Below are 22,713 nucleotides of genomic sequence, written 5' to 3' on the forward strand. Positions count from 1 at the left end.
ATTTAACAATCAGGCACACGCTGAGAGTCTGGAGTCCCATCTATTCAACTCAGGTCAGGATAGTAGAATGCCTTCCTCAAAGTACATTAGTGAACCAGATGGGTTTTTACAACAATTGTTAGTGGTTTCATGGTCATCGTCTGGCTAGTTTTTGAAAATCTGTAGTGTTGTAACTCTATAACGCATTGGATGAATGTATAGTCTATGGACAAATACTTCTGTCGAGAGCACAGCAAAGTATCTGAAGAGAATGAGCTGATTGTCTATGTGTATATTCTTCAAATTCACTGGAAGCATTCAGTCAGCAAATAAACTAATTAAGTCTTTTGGGGAACAGAAAGGGAAGGATTATTTTTCATAGCTGCTTTATCTCTACTGTTAATTCTATTAGGGAACTCATGTTCAACCATTGTATTTATTTTTTATGATTTCTAGGTATTTCGATTCTGAATAAATCAAAGTGGAAGGGTGAAACACTGCAAGTTGAATTAGCCAAAGAATGTTTTTTACATAAGTGAGTTCTGTTCGTTAATCACCTTGCAGGTTGTTAATTTTTGATTGTCTTTATTGGTTTGCAAAGTTCAAATATTTTGACATTTAAAATAGTTGAGAATTTATTCTTTCACAATTTTCCAATGGTATGTTTTCTTGGAACAGAAGTATGTCCAGTATATATTTTTTGCATCAATATAAGTATTAGTTTGATGTTTGGAAAATGTGTCAGTCTGTACATATTGTATTGGAGATGATGGTATCAGTTTAGTTCATTTGGTTGGATGGCTGGTTATAATGCAGAGTGATGCCACTGTGGTGAGTTCAGTTCGCACGTTGGCAGAGGTTACCATAAAGGACCCTCCTTCTCAACCTTGCACCTCGCTAGAGGGGTACTGACCCTCCATTTAAGCTATTACCAGTTTTTCTGTCTCTCACTCTTTTTCTCTCTTCTCTTCTGTTTCTCTCTCTTGCTTTTTCTCTTGCTTTTTCTTTCTCTTTCTGTCTCTCACCCCCCCCCCCTCCCCCCCACCATCTCTGTCTCTCCCTCTTCTCCCCCCACCCCCCATGAATGTCTGGTTGGGGAGATCGTGTTGGAGGAAGGACTTTGGATTCCTGGAACTCTGAGAACTGATGATGGTGCTCAAAACTGTAGAGGTGTTGAATCAGTGCAGAAAAAGTGTTCACTGACAGAAAGCTTGGTAAACAGGGAACAGAGATTTATGGTAGTTGACAAAAATGAGGTAACCTGAGGGGGGAAAAAAGATATCTGCTAGAAGCAATCACCAGCAATATTCGAGAGAATTAGTTGAATACAAGAAAACTGTGCAAATTTTGCCTATGTGGAAAGAACAAAGATGCCAGACTAGTTCTTCCAAAGAACAACAGGCATGATAGCCCCTTTCTGTGTTTGTATAATTCTACAATTCTATTATTAGGTATTTCAGGAACAAATTGAGTTCGACTTTTGTACTTTTTTTAAAGAAATGCGTGTTTTACATTAAAACTCACTTTTGTATACATTCTGTAGGCTTGCTCAAGAACGACAGGTTGTAGCTAAAAATCAGTTCAAACAACAAGTTAACAACACAACAAAAGTGGTAGAATCTCTAAAGAAAGCTGGTGTTGAAAACTTCAATATCAGGTCAGCTGTACCAGGAACAGAAATACCTGAGCACAAGGCAAGTGATGATTTTCTTAAATTGTCTTAATGTAAAACTGAATTTTGCATCAGTTAATTTCTTAATTTTTCTTGCCTAAATTGAAATGCACACAAAATAGTGTGTTTGAGAAATCTAATAATAAGAAGCATTAATAAGTATTGAGTCCACCTCACCTACTTATAGTTCGCCCAACACGGCTTACAATAATTTATTAAATAGTTCCAAGAGCTTTGCCCTCACTACCTTACCTGGAAGTGTGTTCTGATAATTGATTATCACCTGAAAAATTTGTTGACAGTGGTCCTGAATTTTCTTTTCCTTTTTGTTTATCTGGAGTCAATGAAAATAATGCAAAATTGAAGAAATAGATGAGTGCTAGAGAAGTTAGAGTCGAAAAGTGTGGCGCTGGAAAAGCACAGCAGGTCAGGCAGCATCAGAGGCGCAGGAGAGTCGATGTTTCGGGCATAGGCCCGTCATCAGGAATGTTTATGCCCGAAACATCGACTCTCCTGCGCCTCTGATGCTGCCTGTCCTGCTGTGCTTTTCCAGCACCACCCTTTTCAACTTTGACTTCTCCAGCATCTGCAGTCCTCACTTTCTCCTAGTTCTGCAGAAGATAGTCGCTTTTTTTTAAATTACTTTGAGTTCTTTCAGCAATAATTTCAAAGCTAATGATTACCCATTTCTCTTAACTTTCCTATCATTCTGTACTTTGTTAAGGATCAGGTTCATGTGTGGCTCTTCCCTGCATTTTTTTTTGCACATGCTTGTTTTCTTTGTGCAGCGCTAGCCAAAATTGGACATTGTTCAAAGAGAACTTTACTTTTGTGCATATACAAGTGGCTTACTGATTTGTTTTACTCTTTAGATATGGAGGTTGTTGGCATCCCCATTTTGTATACCCCAAAAAATGTGATGTTGAAGCATCCCAGCAGTATAGTTCTTCTAGTCTATATTGGGACTAGCGCCCCTTGACTATGGTACTATTTTGGTAAATCTTGGATAGCTCCCTAAGTCCTTGGCATTCCCGTTGAAATGCGGGACCAGTAGTTGGATACAATATTTGAGGTGAAATCTAAGAATTAAATTTTAAAAATATGCCATCATTTCCTTGTTTTTGTACATACCATGTATTGGCAATGACTGATGCTGTATTCCTGAAGCTCGTAATGTAAATCACATACTGGGGGAGCTACAACAATAAAAAAAAAGCGTGCTGTTAATTGTGTAACAAATCAAATACTTTTTTTTAATCCCTCAGGATTGGGTTGTGAGTAAATTTGGACGAGTGCTACCCATCCTTCATCTGCGGAAAAACGGTCAAAAGAAAATATCCTTTTTAATAATAAAGTTGTAACAAAGGTTGTTGGAGAAATACTTTAAAAGTTAATGTTGGAAAGAAAGAGAAATCGTGAGAAAATTATCATGAAGTTCTGGAGTTGAATGTCTTCAATGTTGTTCAGACATCTCTACAACGAAGCACTCAAATTTGAGTACAGGTAGAAGATCCTTTATCCGAAATGCTTGAGACCAGCTGTCTTTCGGAATTCGGAATTTTTCAGTTTTCAGAATGTGACAGTTTTAATGGTGAAATTTTTTAAAATCTTACCGGAGAAGCAGACTTCTAACTAAGAGCGTGCTTGGCCACGTTCCCCTCACTACATCGCATCTAAGTGACAGATGTTGAGTGAGTTTCGACTTGGGGACGTTCACAGAGAAATGCCAGGCCTGTTGGTGCTTGGCCACGCCCCCCCATGTCACATCTGAGTGACACACATCGAGTAGCTGTTGACTTGGAGGCGTTCACAGAGAAACCCCAGGCCTGTCGGTACTTGGCCACACACCCCCGTGTCACATCTGAGTGCCACACATCGAGTGGATGTCAACTTGGGTTAGCTGTTTGCTCGCCAAACAACCTTGTGAATGAGAAAAATACTTCACAGAAAAGCTTTCGGATTTTGGAACTTTTCGGTTTTTAGATGTTTGGATAAAGGATCTTGTATCTGTATTTACTTTTCCTCTTGCAGGAGATGTTCTATGGTTTAGTGTAAAATGGTTAACTGTGTTTCTCTCACCAATTACGCGAACCTTTCCATTAAGAAAGAGAATACCTAGACCAGCCATACATTACCTTGGACAGAGATTGGTATTTGTGTAGGGATGTTCATTACCTGAGACTTTTGCAACCAATGAATTACTTATGATCTGTAGTTTCTCTACTTATTGTCGCCTATGACTTTGGAACAAAGTGCAGTGGATGCTGAGACAGTGAGTAAATTTAAGGAGGAGTCAGACAGATTTTTAATTGGTAATGAGTTGAAGGGTTATGGGGAGAAAGTAGGTAAATGGGGGTGAGGAGCGTATCATCCGTGATCGAATGACGGAGCAGACCAATGGGCTGAATAGCCTATTTCTGCACCTAAATCTTATGAACTTGTGAGAAAATCTAACCATCTTCCCTTGACATTTAAACAGTATTACTACCACTGATTCTCTCACAATCAATGTCCTGAGGGTTATTATTGACCAGAAATGAATTGAACCAGCCATACAAATACTGTGGCTACTGGTGCAGGTCAGAAACTCTGTGGCATCGCCTTAAAAATACTTCATGATACTGCCTTCATCACCTTCTGAGGCAGAGAGTTCTAAAACCACACCTTTTGAGAGAAAAAAAATTCTGCTCATCTCTATCCAAAAAATTATTCTCTATTTTTAAAATTACACCCCTAGTTTTGTACTCACTTGAAAGTGGAAACATCATTCCATATCAACATTGTCAAGATTGTTTAGAATCTTGTATACTTAATTAAGTTAGCCTTCAATCTTCATGCACTCCAGTGAAAACCTTTATACTCTTGAATAACAGGATCAAAACTGCATGAATAAATGTGTTGTCTCCCGTTGCCCTGTAAAACTGAAGAATAGTATCTTTACTTTTATTTTCAATTCCTCCTGTAATAAAAGGTAACATTCTATTAGTCTTAATTATTTGTTTTGTGCCCTTTGTCTTCCTATGCTGACAGCGAAAATGCTCCCAATTCCCAGTCTGTTGCTTTCTTTTGGTCAACTTTATGCCCGTTCTCTGGATCAAATACTATCCCTAATTTCCATAAGGTCTGAAGTGACTGTTTGAGGATTCCAAGGAAATCCCTTGCCTGAGTCTGTACTACTGTGCTGCTGCCTCTGCTGAAGCTGTTCTGCCTGTGAGACAGGATATTCCCTGATGATAGTGGTGGTGTCCAGGACATTGACTGTAAGATATGTTACGACACGGGGTAAACCCCTCTGCTAATTTAAGCCAGTTACACAGAAATGATTCACCTCATGCTGTAGTCTCTTAAAATTCGAGAGGCAAAGAACTATCCCAAAAGTCATTATTTAAAGTAAAAAATAACTTTATTCTTTAAGTCTAACAGAGAATATTAACTAACAACTATTTACAATTTCTTTCTCTTAAACCTATCTTTTACTTTCCACTCTATAATACCAGTCTGATTAAAAAATCCCAAATAAGATTAACAAAAAAAAATCACGTTTCAGAACCAGTTAAGTTTGCCAAATCTCCTTTGTAGATTCTATCCATGTTGGTTTCTATGTTCTGCTGTGCAACTTCTTCCACAGAACAGGTACCTCTCAGAGAGTTCTTAAAATTAGCAGCCTATGTCTCTTGGTCTTTTGGCAGTTCTCAACTGTTCAAAACTGTCTGGTTTTATACCCCAAAACATTGGATTATTTCATTGGTTTTAATATTATCAAAATACTAAATTCAAACTCGAGTGGAGATTGGTAGCTTGGGGCATAATTTAAACTGGCCGAATTTGAATGTTTTTTTGTCTCATGGCAACCCATCTACTGCTAGCTGTTTCGAGCAAATGTTCCATTGTTACCTTGTTCAGAACACTGCTGTGTCAGGCAGTTTTACTAGCTTTTCAACTCTCTTAAAGGTACAGTACCTCTACATCTTCATAACAAATATGATGCAGTTAATGTATGCGTATCAAGGCCCTACGGATAGCAATAAAGTAATGATCAGCTAATCTGGTTTATGGGTCAGAACACCCATAAACCAGAACAAATTCCCTGCTTTTGTAGAAATTAATGCTATTTGATTTGGTCCAGTTCAGAATAATATCTCTCTGAAAATACCACTTCTGATCATGCTATGTTGAAGTATCAGTACCCTTAGACCTGCACTAGAGTGTCAACCTAGGTTTTTGTGCTCCAGTGTCTAGAGTGGAACTTGAGTCCTTAACCATTTGACTCAGTGAGAGCAATGTCATCAAGTTTGATGCCATTGAGTACGGTTCCAGCACCATGAAATAAATATGCATTCTAGCTCCAAAGGCATCAAATACGGTGCATTAAAATTATTTTGAAAATAAAAGCAGTGAGGACACTGCAAAAGCAAAATACTACAGTTACTAGAATCTGAAACAAATTGCTTGAAAGCTCAGCAGGTCAAGAAGCATCTATGAAATGAAAGAAACAAACTTTGAATGTTCTTGGTAACGATCCTTGGTTAGAACTGTTAAAAGATAATTGACCATAAACTTTCACTTTGTTTCTCTTTGTAAGTGCTGTCTGACTTGTTAAGTACTTATAATGTTTTCAGGAGAAACTGCCTGTCTATACTTTGTTAATAGTTCACTTAGAAATACTCTGCTGGATGTTTCTTAACTTAATTTCACATAATAAAATATGATCCTTCTAAATATTGTCATAACATCAAGAAACTTGATCATGTGACAAATTCTGAAGTCACAACCCCAGTAACCAACCTAACATGGCATCTCGAAGAAACAGATGATGAGGAAATAAGGAAGAAAAAACGGGGGGACTTCCCTGCTCCAACACAACCTGCTAAGAGAAAGAAGCTGTCTGTCAGCAAATACCATGTGGTGGATTCCAATGATTCTGACAGCAATTTCACAGCAAACATGTCTTCATATGCAGTAGAAGATAATGGCAAAAGTGGATCTAATAAGGATAGATTTATTGCTGTGACAGAGAACAAGTTTGCTTTCTCAAAATTACCTTGTTCTATAAATCGAAATCTTGGTAGACAAGAAACTAATGCCTCTAGCAAAAGTAATACTTGGTCAAAAGCTCAAATCGCATGTCATCACTCTGGCTTTGAAGAACAGGAATTGATCAGTGAAAGAGAGAATAATAAAACTGAAGAGCTTAGTCAGGCAGAACATAAACTACGAGACATGCCTTTGGAGGTAGTTGGTGAGGATTACGTTTTAAGACATCAGACACATTGGGCACTAAATGACTTGAGGAAAGAAATTTTGGAAGACGTTAATAGTGGTAGTGAGTATGATTCTGCTGATACTGATGAAATTATCTCTGGGAAAATGATTTCTCACAAAAGTTTGCCAAGAACAAAATTTAGCGAAAAACGAAATCCTTTGATTTCTAATACTGAAGGGGATCCGAAGAAAAAGGAGTGTAATTCCAACAGTAATAGCAGTAATGAAGATTCCGAGGCAGAGAGTTCTGAATCCAATTTGGATTCTGATTATGAAGAAATGATGAATAGCTGTTACCGAATAGACTTATCGCTAACTGATCTTGAACAATTGGCAAATAGTTCTTCCAAAGCCAAGAAAGAAAATAACAAATTGCAAAGCGATTTGAAGTTAGTTAAAAATATTTCATTACAGCCTTCCCTAATAAACCCATTGCCATCAGCTTCAGGAACAAAGATTTCTCAGAGCATGCCTGCCTTGAAGAAAAACACCATACTGAATAAAATTGCATCAGCTATTCAGGATGAGGACAGCAGTGACTGTGAAATAACACCAAATAAACAGCTGATTAACCCATCTCCTTCAAAAAAGACAATGTCTCTGTTCAAATCAAAGGAAGAAAATAGCAAAGGAGATAAATTAATTAGTGACCAATTATTTTTGAAAGTGAAGAGGAAGATGTATAAAGAATCAGATAGTGATTCTGAAACCTCAGCCGTTGACAAAAAGCAGAAAGTTAATCAAACTAAGAATGTGGTATCCTCTGATTCTGACAGTGATGAGAAAAGTAATTTCAAACCACCACCATTTAAAGGAACAAAATTTCTTCAATTCAACACACCCACCATGACCATTCCTAGCCACAAACCTAACTTTGGTATTTCTGAAAATAAAACTGAAAAGTTGAAATCTGTAATACAAAACTTGTGTAACTCTGAATTACTAAATGGAGAAAGATGTGGTGATTGTGGAGATGCCAATGAGGCAGTAAATGCTGTGAAACAAAAGATGGTGCATTTTAAGCAAACTGAACTTCCAAAATTTGAAGCCTCAACTTTACTTGTTGTTGAAACCAGCCATGTGAAGGAAGAGAGAGAATGTAAAGCTGGAATTGATAAAGATGTTAGGAACACTGCTCGTAGTTTAGCTGCAGGGACTCCTCGAAATTCAGAGAAATATTTATTGGACAATCAAAAGAGGTTGGCTGCATTACATGAGAGACAGAAAGAAACAGAGATGCAGAAGAAACTCATTCAAGGAGCCCTGACAAATTTGGTATGTTAGAAATGTTCAATTTTCTTATTAATTTATAAGATATTAATTTCCTAAATACTTCACACTGTTTCCTCTTTCAAATTGTTTGTATACCTAAATACCTTTAATTTGACTATTAATTGCTAACTACTGTAAATCCATTACCAGTCATTTCAGTGGTTTCTTGCACAGAGTCACAGATGTACAAAACAGAAACGGACCTTTCGGTCCAACCTGTCCATGCCGACCAGCTATCCCAACCGAATCTACTCCCACCTGCCAGCACCCGGCCCATATCCCTCCAAACCCTTCCTATTCATATACCCATCCAAATGCCTCTTAAATGTTGCAATTGTACCGGCCTCCACCACATCCTCTGGCAGCCCATTCCATGCACGTACCACCCTCTGCATGAAAAAGTTGCCCCTTAGGTCTTTTTTATATCTTTCCCCTCTCACCCTAAACCTATGCCGTCCAGTTCTGGACTCCCCGACTGCAGGGAAAAGACTTTGCCTATTTACCCTATCCATGCCACTCATAATTTTGTAAACCTCTATAAGGTCACCCCTCAGCCTCTGACGCTCCAGGGAAAACAGCCCCAGCCTGTTCAGCTTCTCCCTATAGCTCAAATCCTCCAACCCTGGCAACATTCTTGTAAATATTTTCTGAACCCTTTCAAGTTTCACAACATCTTTCCGATAGGAAGGAGACCAGAACTGCACGCAATATTCCAACAGTGGCCTAACCAATGTCCTGTACAACTGCAACATGACCTACCAAATCCTGTAGTCAATACTCTGACCAATAGAAGAAAGCATACCAAATGCTGCCTTCACTATCCTATCTACCTGCGACTCCACTTTCAAGGAACTATGAACCTGCACTTCACGGTCTCTTTGTTCAGCAACATGTCTTATGACCTTACCATTAAGTGTATAGGTCCTGCTAAGATTTGCTTTCCCAAAATACAGCACCTCGCATTTATCTGAATTCAACTCCATCTGCCACTTCTCAGCCCATTGGTCCACCTGGTCAAGATTCAGTTGTAATCTGAGGAAACCCTCTTCGCTGTCCACTACACCTCCAATTTTGGTGTCATCTGCAAACTTACTGACTGTACCTCTTATGCTCGTATCCAGATCATTTATGTAAATGACAAAAAGTAGAGGACCGAGCACTGATCCTTGTTGCACTCCACTGGTTGCAGGCCTCCAGTCTGAAAAACAACCCTCCACCACCACCCTCTGTCTTCTACGTTTGAGCCAGTTCTGTATCCAAATGGCTAGTTCTCCTTGTATTCCATGAGACCTAACCTTGCTAATCAGTCTCCCATGGGGAACCTTGTTGAATGCCTTACTGAAGTCCATATTGATCACATCTACTGCTCTGCTCTCATCAATCCTCTTTGTTACTTCTTCAAAAAACTCAATCAAGTTTGTGATACATGATTTCCCACGCACAAAGCCATGTTGACACTCCGGAATCAGGCCTTGCCTTTCCAAATACATGTACATCCTGTCTCTCAGGATTCCCTCCAACAACTTGCCCATCACCGAGGTCAGGCTCACTGGTCTATAGTTCCCTTGGTTTCTCCTTACCACCCTTCTTAAACAGTGGCACCTCACCTGTGACTATTGATGATACAAATATCTGAGCAAGAGGCCCAGCAAACACTTGTCTAGCTTCCCAAAGAGTTCTAGGATACACCTGATGAGGTCCTGGGGTTTTATCCACCTGTATGCATTACAAGTGATCCAGCACTTCCTCCTCTGTAATATAGATATTTTTCAAGATGTCACCATCTATTCTCCTACATTCTATATCTTGCATGTCCTTTTCCAAAGTAAATACTGATGCAAAATACTTATTTAGTATCTCCCCCAATTTCTGCCACTCCACACAGTGGCTGCCTTGCTGATCTTTGAGGGGCCTTATTCTCTCCCTAGTTACCCTTTTGTCCTTAATGTATTTGTAAGAACCCTTTAGATATTTACAATCAGAGCATACATTTTTAAACGTAATTTTTAAAACTAGCACAAGCTGTGATTTATCTCATACATTTTGCTGTATACCCATATATGTGCAAAACATGTCCCAGGCGACAGCATGACGTGATCTTCATAAATGTGATGGCTCAGAATAAAGAAATAGACATTTGTGAATTTCTCCCACTGGTTTCACATATACTGGTTACTTGATCACAACCAAGCCATCTGAAGAGGCGTCAAGCAGTTTGAAAGGAAACAAGGAGCAAGTTAATGTGCGTCTTGGATTGTTACCTCCTTGCCTTCATTAGTTTACATCTGAAACGTGCTAAACTGGCTTAGATAGGAAGATAAAGAGTACTGTTAGGATTAGCAGAATAACGTATGTCCTTATAAAAGACAAAACGGTTCTTTGAAATTGTCACAATTTTTATGCCGCAATTGATTTAATGAAAATTTCGTAGTTGTATTTTGCTAATTAAAATTAATGCTTCATACTTTAGTAACTTGATATCTTTTCGGGGAGAGGTGGGGTTTGTAATTATTCAAGTGCAGAAATAATTTCAAGGTGAAGAGTGAATCCATTGCCCTCAGTTGAACTCTAAAAGGGTAGCTTTTTAAATATTTGAAAATCTTTTAGATAGTGCCTTCAAACTGTCTGTAAGCTGCAAGGGGCCCAATTGTTTATATTTGTGATTACTATATGATTCTTTTATAATATTGTTTCATTTCCTGTTAAAATCATGTAAGTTTTATCTTAGTTGTTCAATGTAATATTTAAAATAGAAAGGCAGTTGATGTAGTTGAATGTAGTGTGTCTTGCACTAAAAGATGCATTATTTTTAATGTTTGCTTTTACAATAGGACCAAGATGCTGCATTTTGTTACATATTCTCAGGCTAATGACTGATTTATACAGTTTTCTGGGTGAGAAAGGATACATGGCAGTAAATGTCATGCAAAGGGAGGAAATTAAATTAAAAGAATTAATTTAAGCGCTTAAGAAAAATCAACAAAGTGTGAGAATTAAAAATAATAGCCCGCATGCTTAAAAATATATTCATGCATTACTTGTTTTCCCCTCCTTGAAGATGGATCTGGTATAATCTTAGAGATTTTGTGGAGTAAATAATTGCTAATTTTCTTCATTTTTTTTTAATTTAGCTTTTTCTTTAATATACATATGTTGCTATAGGACAATCAGAAACCTGACAAAGGGAAACACATTGTCTTTGATTTTGAAGAAGAGAGTGAAAACAATGCACTGTTTAAAGATGTTGGAGAAAATTTTAAAGAAGAAGACACAAAAAGTCAAGGAAAATTGCATGTTGAAAAAGTAAGCCTTTGTGTTTAATTTATATTTTTGCTAATTATTTAATGGATTTGCCACTGTGAAAGTCATCAGTAATTCTCAGCATCCAGTTGCCATTGTTCAGATGTGACTTTGTGAAATAGTCTAATGCATTTTGTAATAACAGTGTACTTTATACGTAAAAATTATTCCCATTGTGGCATATTTGATACCATTACCATTTCTTACAGAAGCTATTTTTTAGTCATGAGTCTGCCAGTTATATTGCGTTGTGAAGCATTATGGGGTGCAGAGCCAAAGAACTGCATTGAAACTTTCCAGTCATTCAACTGAGACCCTTTAATTCAAGTTAAGATGCATTGGATTGATTTGTCAAGGAATTATTTTCACCTTTCTCTTCTCTCAACAAGCTAATTGGTCATTTGCTAAGGTACAACAACAAAAGTGAAAATTAAAACATACCTTCAACAAAGACAAATATCATAATAACCTACAGAGGACAGTCAGACAGAAATGGAGGCAAGGCAAAATGTGGGACTGTCAAAAGAAAGAGCCTAGAGCTTAGGTCAAAAGATTGACTGAGAGTTACAATTGGATAGCTGAGAGTGAAACCAAGTGAAGTCAGTTACACTGAGCTGGACAATGGGCAGTGTGGTCAAGCTTAAAAACAGAAGAAAGGTTTAGAAGAGTTAATGCAGCATAATCACAGAATATGACTTCTGTATTTTGGCATGGGTTTATTTTAGTGCTGTGCCACGACCGGAAACTGCAGAGAATCAAATGTGGAATTGCAAGATGATGGATTTAGGAGACAACATTTTCAGGAACTTTGGATAGAAAAGAGAGGGAAAGTTATGGTAAATTCTCAAGAACACAAGAGCAAAGGATGGTTTGCTTTATGGAGAAGATGATTATGACCCTTTTTTAAAGCAAGAGGGATAGAAACAGAGGAAAGATCACTGGATTTGATGATGGAAGCTAAACAAATTTCTGATACATTGGTTGAATATAGCACCCTTTGGAATTAAAAGAACAGAATATGGGGCACCATAACTGAAGCCAAGTGTGAAAGGTGAAAAAGAGGTCTATTGTGGTTGTGGACCATAACAAATGGACAAGAGAAGTAATTCAGAAGTCAAGCCCTCTTGGAAATATTTTGAAAAAGATGTTGAGCGAGGGCACAATAGTTGGTATTTAGGAAGTTGCAAGTGACTTTTTTTTCAGGAATGAAGGTAGAATGTTATGCTAAAAAGAGTCGGGAAGGTTCAGTAGTAAAAGTTAGGAGATGGCCTTATGGGTTTTAGTGACCTTGGGAAGAGAGAACTCAGCTCTAAAATACATCAAATAACAAACAAAGGTCAGGTAAGAGTGATTGACCTCAATATTAAATCAACATTTGACTGAGTGTGGCATAATGGAGCCAAGACAAAACGGGAGTCAGTTAGAATTGAGAGAAATTCTCCATGGGTTGGAGTCATTACCTAGTACAAAGGATGATGGATGTATGTCTCGGAATTCAACCATCTCAGCCCCAGGACATCACTACAGGAGTTTCTCAGGATAGTGACCTAGCTTCAGCTATCTTCAGTTACTTCATTAGTAACCTTCCATCCATCATTATGGAGATATTTGCTGATGATCAAACAATATTCATCGCCATTTGGACATCTCTAATGTTGAAGCAGTCATTTTCCACATGCAGCATGACTTGGACAATACCCAGGCTTGGGCCGATAAGTGGCAAATAACATTCCCATCACACAAGTGCAAGGCCATCTCCAAGAGACAATGTAGTCATCACCTCTTGATATTCAATGAAATTTACCATATTGAATCCGTCACAATGAACCTCCTGAGAGTTGCTATTGACCAGGATCTGAATTGGACCAATTGCAAAACTACTGCTAACCATGACTGTGGTTAGAAGAGCTGGCCAGTGGCTATGAAATCTGCAGAAAGTCACATTACATCTTCCCAAAGCCTGTTCACCATCTAAAGGGCACAGTCAAGAGTGTGATGGAACACTCCACCTCCTTTGAATATAGCTGCAACAATACTCAAGAAACTTGACACTATCCAGCGCACTTAATTGGCTACCAGTTCACCACTTTCCATGCTCACTTTGCTCACCACCACTGCACAATACAATAATGTGTACTATCTACAGGGTGCATTGCATAAAGACTCATGAGGGCCCCTTTGACACCTTATAACTTGCAGTCCCTATCATCTAAGAAGAATAGGAACAGCATATTGGTGAGCATTTATTGCCCATCCCTAGTTGCCCTTGAGAAGGTGGTGATGCATTGCCTTCTTGAACCACTACTGTCCACATGCTGTAGGTTGACCCACAATGCCCTTAGGCAAGGAATTGCAGGATTTTGACGTAGCAACAGTAAAAGAATAGCATAGATTTCCAAGTCAGAATGGTGAATGGCATGGAAAGGAATTTGCAGATGGAGGTATTCCTATGTATCAAATGTCTTTGTCCTTCCAGATGGAAGTGTTTGTGGATTTAGAATCTGTTTTCTGAGGATTTTTGGTGAATTTCTTCAGTGTATCTTGTAGATAGTACACACTGCTGCTATTGAGCAGGAATCAGTTTAGCACAGTTGGCTGGATTGTTGGTTTGTCGAGCAGTATGATGCCAACAGCATGGTTTCAATTCCTGTCACCAGTTTGAGGTTACCATGAAGGACTCTCATTCTCAACCTTGTGCCTCGCCTGAGGTCTGGTGGCCCTCAGGTTAAATCACCACCAGTCACTTCTCTCTAATGAGAACAGCCCCTATGGTCTGGTAAGATTATGGCGACACAACAACAAAAGCTACTGAGTATCAGTGATGGTGGGCATGGATGCTTGTAGATGTGGCGCTAATGTGGGCTTTGGCCTGGATGGTATCAAGCATCTTGAATGTTGTTGGAACAACATTTGTCCAGGTAAGTGGAGTGTGTTCTACCACACTCCAGACATGTCTTGTTGATGATGGATAGGCTTTGGGCAGTAAGGTGGTGAGTTCCTTGCTGCAGTATTCCTAACCGCTGACCTGCTGTTGTAGGGACTCTGTTTATGTGGCAAGTCCAATTGAGTTTCTGGTCAATGGTAACCTCAGGCTGTTGATAGTGGGGGATTCAGTGATGGTAACAACACCTGAATGTCCAGGGACGGTGATTAGATTGTCTCTTATTAGAGATGGCATTTATGTGACATGAATGTTACTTACCACTTGTCAGACCAAGCATGATATTGTCCAATTCTTGATGCATTTGACCATAGATTGAGGAGTCACTAATAGTACTTAACATTGTGCAATCACTGGTGAACATCCCACTTCAGATGAAGCAGCTGGTTGAGCTGAGGGCATTATCCTCAGGAACTCTGACAAAAATGCCCTGGTCACGAAGATGACTAACCTCCGCACAATCACAGCCACCTTCCTTTGTGCCAAGTTTGACTCCTACCAGTGGAGAGTTTGCCTCCTGATATCCATTGATTGCTAGGGCTTCTTGATACCACACTGGATTGAGTGTGGCCTTGATCTCAAGGTCAATAACTCTCACCTCACTCTGGAATTCAGGTCTTCTGTCAATGTTTACACCAAGGCTTTAATGAGGTCAGGAGCTGAGCGGCCCTGCAGAACCCAAACTGGATGTCAATGAGTGGATTATTGCTGAGGAAATGTTGCTTGATAGCATTGTTGATGACACCTGCTGTCACTTTTACTGTTCATTGAGAACAGACTTGATGGAAAAGGAATTGATTGGTTGGATTTGCATACTGCGTGACATTTTCATTTTTGTATTATTTTGATGCTTTTCAAAACCTGAAAGTCGTGTGAAGGTTCTGTGTCCTTACTACTAGCCCTGTAAACAAATGATATGTTCCAGAACTTCTAATCCAGCATTCCTAAAAATCAATTCTTCAATTTTCAACTTTGCCTTTCCTCATGTTACCAGAACAAACTTTTCAAGTGTCTTTATCTCTTCCAGCTCACCTGCAGCAGGATAGTGGATTGCATTAGCACAAGCTAACAGAATTTAAAATTCTTCTAAATTTACCTTAGGCTTTTGAAAATAGAACCATTGGGAAACTGTTTGATAGTGAGGAGGATAATGAAGATGACAGTGATGAAGATTACAATGGAAGATTCAAACTTAAACCTCAATTTGAAGGAAAAGCTGGTCATAAGGTAAGGATATTGAATGTAAGGAATTTTGCCTAAGTATATTTCTTGTACATCGCTGTGGAGATGGATTGAAAATTTGAACTAGTAAGTGTTCTCAACTTATGCCAAAATGAGTGCCTCACATAGTAATAAAGTTATTGTTGCTTTGACTTCAGGATATATTTCTGACTCAAATTAACCATAACATTTTTATTCTCTGCCCCAAAATGTCATTAAGATTCAGTTTATTTATGCTTACAAATACGTACCTTGCAAATAAATGCAACCACATTTTCTTTCTTGCTTTTGGTATTCAAAGGCTTGAACTACATTTTCTTCCTCTTGCTGGTTTGGCTGAGTGGCCATTGTTCTGTGCCTGTTCATTCTATGGGAATAGCAACATGGCTGAAATCAAGGGCATTTCAAGCAATTCAGTTTGCACACATCAATGAAACAGTTGAAAGCATAATTATTTTTGGTTGCATCCCACCATAGTTTAGAGTCATAGAGATGTACGGCATGGAAACAGACCCTTCGGTCCAACCTGTCCACACTGACCGGATATCCCAACCCAATCTAGTCCCACCTGCCAGCACCTAGCCCATATCCCTCCAAACCCTTCCTATTCATATACCCATCCAAATGCCTCTTAAATGTTGCAATTACACCAGCCTCCACCACTTCCTCTGGCAGCTCATTCCATACATGTACCACCCTCTGCATGAAACTATATTTTTGACTACCGTCTACAGGAAATCCATTTGGACAAATCATGTAATATGTTTAAAAAAAATTAACCACAGCAATGAAAAAGACTGTCGCTATAACATTCTCCTAAGGCATTTGCCTGATTTGTCTAAAAGGGCACAAACTGAATTGAAGTGGAGCAGAATTGTAGAGTGCTCTTGTGTAGCTTTTTAATTTTAGAAACTTGAAAATGACAATGTTTTCTATATTTTTAAAGTTATTTATGCTCTCTTTTCTAGCTGTTTGACTTACAATCACGATTTGGAACTGATGAAAGATTTCGCATGGATGAACGATTTTTGGAAAGTGAAGATGAAAATACTGGTGATTACAATTAAGTTTTATGAAATACAAGTTTTTGACCAGTTTACTAATGACTGAGTTTTAGTATATTCCTCAAAGTGCCTTGCCAAAAAATGTAGGTGCAGTGCTGCTTGAGAAATTCAGTCCTGAAACTCTAGATTTGTAATGCCTGTTGTGGAAAATCTTGGAAAGAATATCTGAAACGGATTCTTGCAATGGAAAGAAGTGTCCCACAGCATGAAGCTGTGATGCCATATAGAGTCATAGAGATATACAGCACGGAAACCGATCCTTCAATCCAACTTGTCCATCCAACCAGATATCCCAAATAAGGATTTCCCTCTCACCTTAAACCTGTGCCCTTTATTTTTGGACTCCCCTATCATGGTGAAAAGACATTGGCTATTCACCCTATTTATGACCCTTGTGATCTTATAAACCTGTACAAGGTCACCTCTCAGCCTCCAACACTCCAGGGAAAATAGCTCCAGTCTACACAGCCTCTCCGTGTAGCTGAAACCCGCCCACCCTGGCAAAATTCTTATAAATCTTTTCTGAACCCTTTCAAGTTTCACAACATCCTTCTTATAGCAGGGAGACCTGAATTGCACACAGTATTCCAATAGTGGCCTCACCAGTGTCCTATACGGATGCAACGTGACCTCACAACTCATATAACTGAATGCACTGACCTATATTGGCAAGCATACAAAACATCATCTTCGCTATACTGTCTACCTGTGACTCCATTTCAAGGAACTATGAACTTTATCTTCTTTCCATTCTTCTGGGGGGAGCACCTGATATATCAGATGCTCTGCACTGCAGATTTTGTAGATGACAATAAGAAAATGACATTTTTATGAATGCCAGCAATTCAATTTCTTGTCCGGAAACAGGCAATGGTTAGTCAGGGCACATAGTTACCACTGAATTTCGCAATTTCATATACTGCAAAGTATTGGGGACATGGATTTATGGAAATCTATGATCATCAAAGACCAGCAGTATTATGTTTGGGTGGTAATGGGAAGAACAGGACCTCAGTCAGGAAATGAGGGAATGCTGAGTGAAAATGAGAACCAACATCCAACCAGGGGTGAAACTCCTAATGTCGATCCTCTAATGCTTGCTATGTGTTTGAATACCAGGTGACTACCACTTTATTTTTAATAGTATCTTCTAGAAGGTTTTTTTTTGCAGAAGAATCTGTTATGGATAAAGGCCAAAGTTCTGAAGATGAAGAGTTTGCTGATGAAAAAAAGAGGGCACTGAACATTTTACAGAGTGTTATCCAATTTGATGGTGAAAAGTCTGATCTCCGGAAAGAACAAACACGATTCAAAAAATTCAAGTTCGTACTCGTTTAATGAGTGTAATTCTTATGTACTTGTAGAACTGGTCACATACTAATATGATTTATTTCATTAAAATAAATCACAGCTTTTCCTTTCTGACTGATTTCTGATTATCTTTTAAATGATAATTCTGTTAGTCAGTGACCAATATCACACAATTTCTCTCTCAACCCACTAGTTAATATTTAGTAGTAAAGCAAGTGCAAAATGTGAGGTATTTTCATCAGAATCTTGTTCCTCAACTTGTTCGGAAAACATGAAACATTAAAAATTGCAATAGATTTATAAAGTGGTTCAGCGATCCATTGTGTATTGGGCATTTTTAAACTCAGCTTCATTTCCAATGAAGTTAGTTCCACAGTGTACCTCAATTATATGAGAGAGCTTTATATTAACATGAAAATGCAGTTCTGCACTCTCCATCTTTGTATTCACAACAGCACTTTCCCTTTGGAGTCCCCTACCCTGGGGAAAAGACCTTGGCTTTTCACCCTATTCATGCCCCTCAAGATTTTATAAACCTGTATAGGGTCACCCCTCAGCCTCCAATGCTCCAGGGAAAATAGCTATATTTTATCGTTCTGTGCAAGTTTTACTAAAGTTATGCATTTAACTCTCATTTTATAACTTGCTAGTATTAGAATTACAAGTGCTTTAAATCTCACATTGTTAAAATATCTGCTGTGTTTTAAATTGGGAGGCTATCAATACTTTGCCCCAAAATGTTTTCTTTCAGAGATGTTTCTGCTCTACGATACGATCCTACAAAGGAAGATCACATAGGCTTTGAAAGCAAGCTAGATGATTCCACAAAGAAAAGGTATTTTTTTTTTACTGAAACTGTTTGATGCAATTCATGCTAATATATAATTATATACTGATTAGCCATCCTTTTTATTTTCTAATAATGTATTTCTGTGGTTTGCATTTTTGTCAGTTCAGAACATTTAACAATGTTGTCAGTTAATTGTGATATTTGAAAAATGCATCATTTCATGATAACATCCAGCCTTGATGCCCTGGTACAACATTATGGAGCCAGCCTTTCCGACTGAAATTGAATAAAAATTGTGTGAATGACAACACATTGCGGATCCATTGTGCTATAGAATAGTAACATATGGGAAGCTTTGTGGTTGAGAGTTGGATTTGAGCAAATCGAATTCTTAATTTTTTCATCCCTCCCAGTTAATCTATACAAGAGCTTCACAAGTATCTTTAAGGTTGGCACTAATCATTGCATTACCATTAATATCCACCTGAAGGAAAAACTGCAGCAGGACAAGTAGAAATCTGAGAATGCTTTCAATAGAAGAATTGTTTTTACTTGATTCTGTATTTAACAATATTTTGCATTTCAAAGTCAATAAATACAATTCCGTGATTTACTATTGCTATGATTTTTGGACTTGCACATTTTTGTTTAGTTTATAAAGAATAATTCACTTCAAATTAATGGATTGAACGCAATGTAAAAAATGCAGTGTGCCCGCATATTAAAGTTGTAATAAGTTACATCACTCTCTGAAACCTCAACTAGATTTTCTACTATTTCTTGTAGCATCAACAGATCCAGTATTCTTCTGGTTGATTTTGCATTTTGTGTCCTCTTTAAATTTGTACTAATTTGAAACATTGTTACATACAAAGTACCATTCATCCGTGATTTTAAAACTTGTACAAGTCCTCTCATTTACTTGTCCCTTCCTTTCTCTGTAAACTCCTTCATGAACAAAATCCTAAAATCTCTGCGCCTCTTTGCTACCTTGATTATCATAGTTTCACCACGAACAATAATGCCTTCAAATTTCCCCTCGTTTTTAAATACATACAGTTATTATTGTATATCAGTGTATGAAATGTCTGATATGCTCATTCAAGCAATTTGCAACGGTTTGCTGTGATGTGACAAGTGTATTTGCTTTTATTAGTGAAAAATGAAAGGAATGTGGATGCTGTAAATCAAAAACAAAATCAGAAGTTACTGGAAAAGCTCAGCAGGTGTGGCAGCATCTGTGAAGAGAAATCAGAGTTAAAACTTTGGGTCAGTTTCTGAGGAAGGGTCACCAGACCTGAAAATTAACTCCATTTCTCTTCACAGCTGCTGCCACACCCGATGAGTTTTCTGGCAACTTCCGTTTTTGCTTTTATTCATGGCTTTATTAAAATGCCATGTTTACACCTCCATCACCCCTGAGATAAGGCGAACAGATGTTTTGAGTATACTCATTTTGGACAACTAATGTAATCACACAGTGTTAGATGACAGAAAACAATGAGAAATAGGAAAGAAATTAAGGTTGAAACTAGATAGAAACTTTATCAGAAAAAAATGAGATAACATCTTTCATAAGTAGATAAAGAAGACAAATATTGAGAATACAACTACCTTCAAGATTCTGTTTTCAGAACTTAATAATTTTTTCTGTTAGAAATAATACTTATAGGTGCCTTCTCACATTGAAATGTTGAAAAACAAGTAAAAGTGTCACTTACAGAAACGGTAAACGCTGAAATTACTCAGCAGATCAGTCAGTAGCTGTGAAGCAGGAAATTGTCAACTTCTCCTGTTAGTCATTTTTTTGTCAAAATGTAGTCAGTTATTTTTCGAGCACTTGATATGGGGAACCATAAGTACAATCTGTCAAAATCTAAGTTAACAACTTGCCGAGAAAAATCTTTTACATTTTGTGCTATTTTTCATGTTCCTCCTCAAGGCAAGCAATCATTACAGCCAAAGAGAGTCAAGTCTGCTAAATAAGTGGAAAGTACCTCAGCGGCCCCATTGAGGTCAATAGTGCTTTTATTTCATGGTTCAATTCAGCGTGTTAGAAACTCAACATGAGTACTCATTAACTCTAGATATCTGATTTGAAACTTGTATATCATGAATGAAAGATAATTTGTAGGTATCTTGGACAAATTCATTAAATTTATGTGCTAACTTATTACATAAACGTTGCAGCAAAAAAGAAAAAAGAAAAGCAAAAGAAGAAGCTGAGAAGCTTCCGGAAGTATCAACAGAAATCTATTATGATGTTAATGTGGACTTGAAAGAAATGTTCGATTCCGGGACCAAAGTGAACGAAGTCAAATGGGACATGAAAGATGATAGTCAGGTTCAAGATCAACCTGTTGAATCTCCTGAGACTGTTGATTGCCTTTTAAATGGTAATTCGAAAGAAGATTTGGCTGGTTTTACATTTTCATTCTTTGATGATGCAACTTCTAACACTCAAAAACCAGGTAAAATTGTTTCTTATGACCACTGTTGAAACAATAGACAAAAAATGTTTGTGTCTACTTTGCAACTGGCCTGTAGTTTGCTTCTTTCTGTCTCTCTCCCTTTTTGAATTTCTTGATTTTGCTATTTTCCATCTTGAACTGGACCTTTCTAGAATCTTGAGAATTTCATGGAGGATAACCGTATCTACAAAACTTTACTAAAACATGGGCAGTTTGCATGAGGAATCAGTGCACATTGAATTGAAACCACTTTTTTCTTTCATGTGGAGTAACACACCCCAAAAAACTTGAAACAGACTGATTAGTGGAGAGAAAATAGAAGGTCGGAGAGCAGATTGAAGATATGACAAGACACTTAGCCAAGCTTTGCTTAATTTTAAGAATGCAAAGCAAAATAAATTCCAGATGTAAGAGAAAACAGTGAATACTGACTTTTATTGATAATGGATTAGGGGAAGGTATACCAAGCAGTGAACCAGAGGTGTAAGTTCAAGAAGGTTTGCAGGGTACGATGGAGTAAATTCAAGGAGAGGATGTAGAATTGGTATGTTAGTTAAGAAATATTTTTTACAACTGTCAGACTATGGATTGAATAGAACATCAAACACATATAGAAGATTACAGTGCAGTAATGGCCATTCGGCCCTCAATGCTTCCCCACCTGTGGAACCAATCTGAAGCCTATCTATCCTACACTATTCCATTTTCATCCATATGTTAATCCAATGACCATTTAAATGCCCTTAAAGTTGGCAGGTCTACTACAGTTGCAGGCAGGGCGTTCCACGCCCTTGCTACTCTCTGAGTAAAGAAACTATCTCTGACATCTGTCCTATGTCTATCACCCTCAATTTAAAGCTATGTCCCCTCTTGTTAGCCATCATCATCTGAGAAAAAAGGCTCTCACTGTCAACCCTGTCTAACCCTCTGATTATCTTATATGTCTCAATTAAGTCACCTCTCAACCTTCTTCTCTCTAACAAAAACAGCCTCAATTCCCTTATAAGACCTTCCCTGCATACCAGGCAACATCCTAGTAAATCTCCTCTGAAGCCTTTCCAAAGCTTCCACATCCTTCCTACAATGTGGTGACCAGAACGGTATGTAATACTCCCAAGTGCAGCCAGACCAGAGTTTTGTACAGCTGTAACATGACCTCATGGCTCCAAAACTCAATTGATCAACCAATAAAAGCAAACAGACCATATGCCTTCTTAACAACCCTATCAACCTGGGTGGCAACTTTCAGGGATCTATGTATATGGACACCAAGATCTCTCTACTCATCTACACTGCCAAAGATCTTACCATTAGCCCAGTACTCTGTATTCCTGTTGCTCCTTCCAACGTGAATCACCTCACACTTTTACACATTAAACTCCATTTGCCACCTCTCAGCCCAGTTGTACAGCTTATCTGTGGCCCCCGTA

At 38.1% G+C, this 22,713-nt stretch overlaps 1 protein-coding gene across 6 annotated transcripts in view; it reads left to right on the forward strand.

Annotated features, from left to right (window-relative positions):
• The window catches only part of nol8 (nucleolar protein 8), a 48,551-nt gene that overhangs the window by 5,932 nt on the left and 19,906 nt on the right, over positions 1-22,713 (forward strand). For 5 of the 6 annotated variants that reach the window (XM_087994214.1, XM_087994213.1, XM_087994215.1 and 2 more), the window contains 10 exons: positions 436-514; positions 1,523-1,673; positions 2,917-2,985; positions 6,347-8,188; positions 11,348-11,488; positions 15,528-15,653; positions 16,616-16,700; positions 17,883-18,033; positions 18,774-18,857; positions 21,003-21,283. In XM_087994214.1, the coding sequence (XP_087850340.1) occupies positions 436-514; positions 1,523-1,673; positions 2,917-2,985; positions 6,347-8,188; positions 11,348-11,488; positions 15,528-15,653; positions 16,616-16,700; positions 17,883-18,033; positions 18,774-18,857; positions 21,003-21,283 (3,009 nt within the window). The remainder of the gene's footprint in view (positions 1-435; positions 515-1,522; positions 1,674-2,916; positions 2,986-6,346; positions 8,189-11,347; positions 11,489-15,527; positions 15,654-16,615; positions 16,701-17,882; positions 18,034-18,773; positions 18,858-21,002; positions 21,284-22,713) is intronic. The other variant, XM_087994218.1, reaches the window with a different exon arrangement.

The sequence above is a fragment of the Chiloscyllium plagiosum genome, unplaced genomic scaffold (genome assembly GCF_037043375.1).
Source record: "Chiloscyllium plagiosum isolate Xiang-an unplaced genomic scaffold, Cpla_swu_hap1 HiC_scaffold_14, whole genome shotgun sequence".
Taxonomy (NCBI): Eukaryota; Metazoa; Chordata; class Chondrichthyes; order Orectolobiformes; family Hemiscylliidae; genus Chiloscyllium; species Chiloscyllium plagiosum.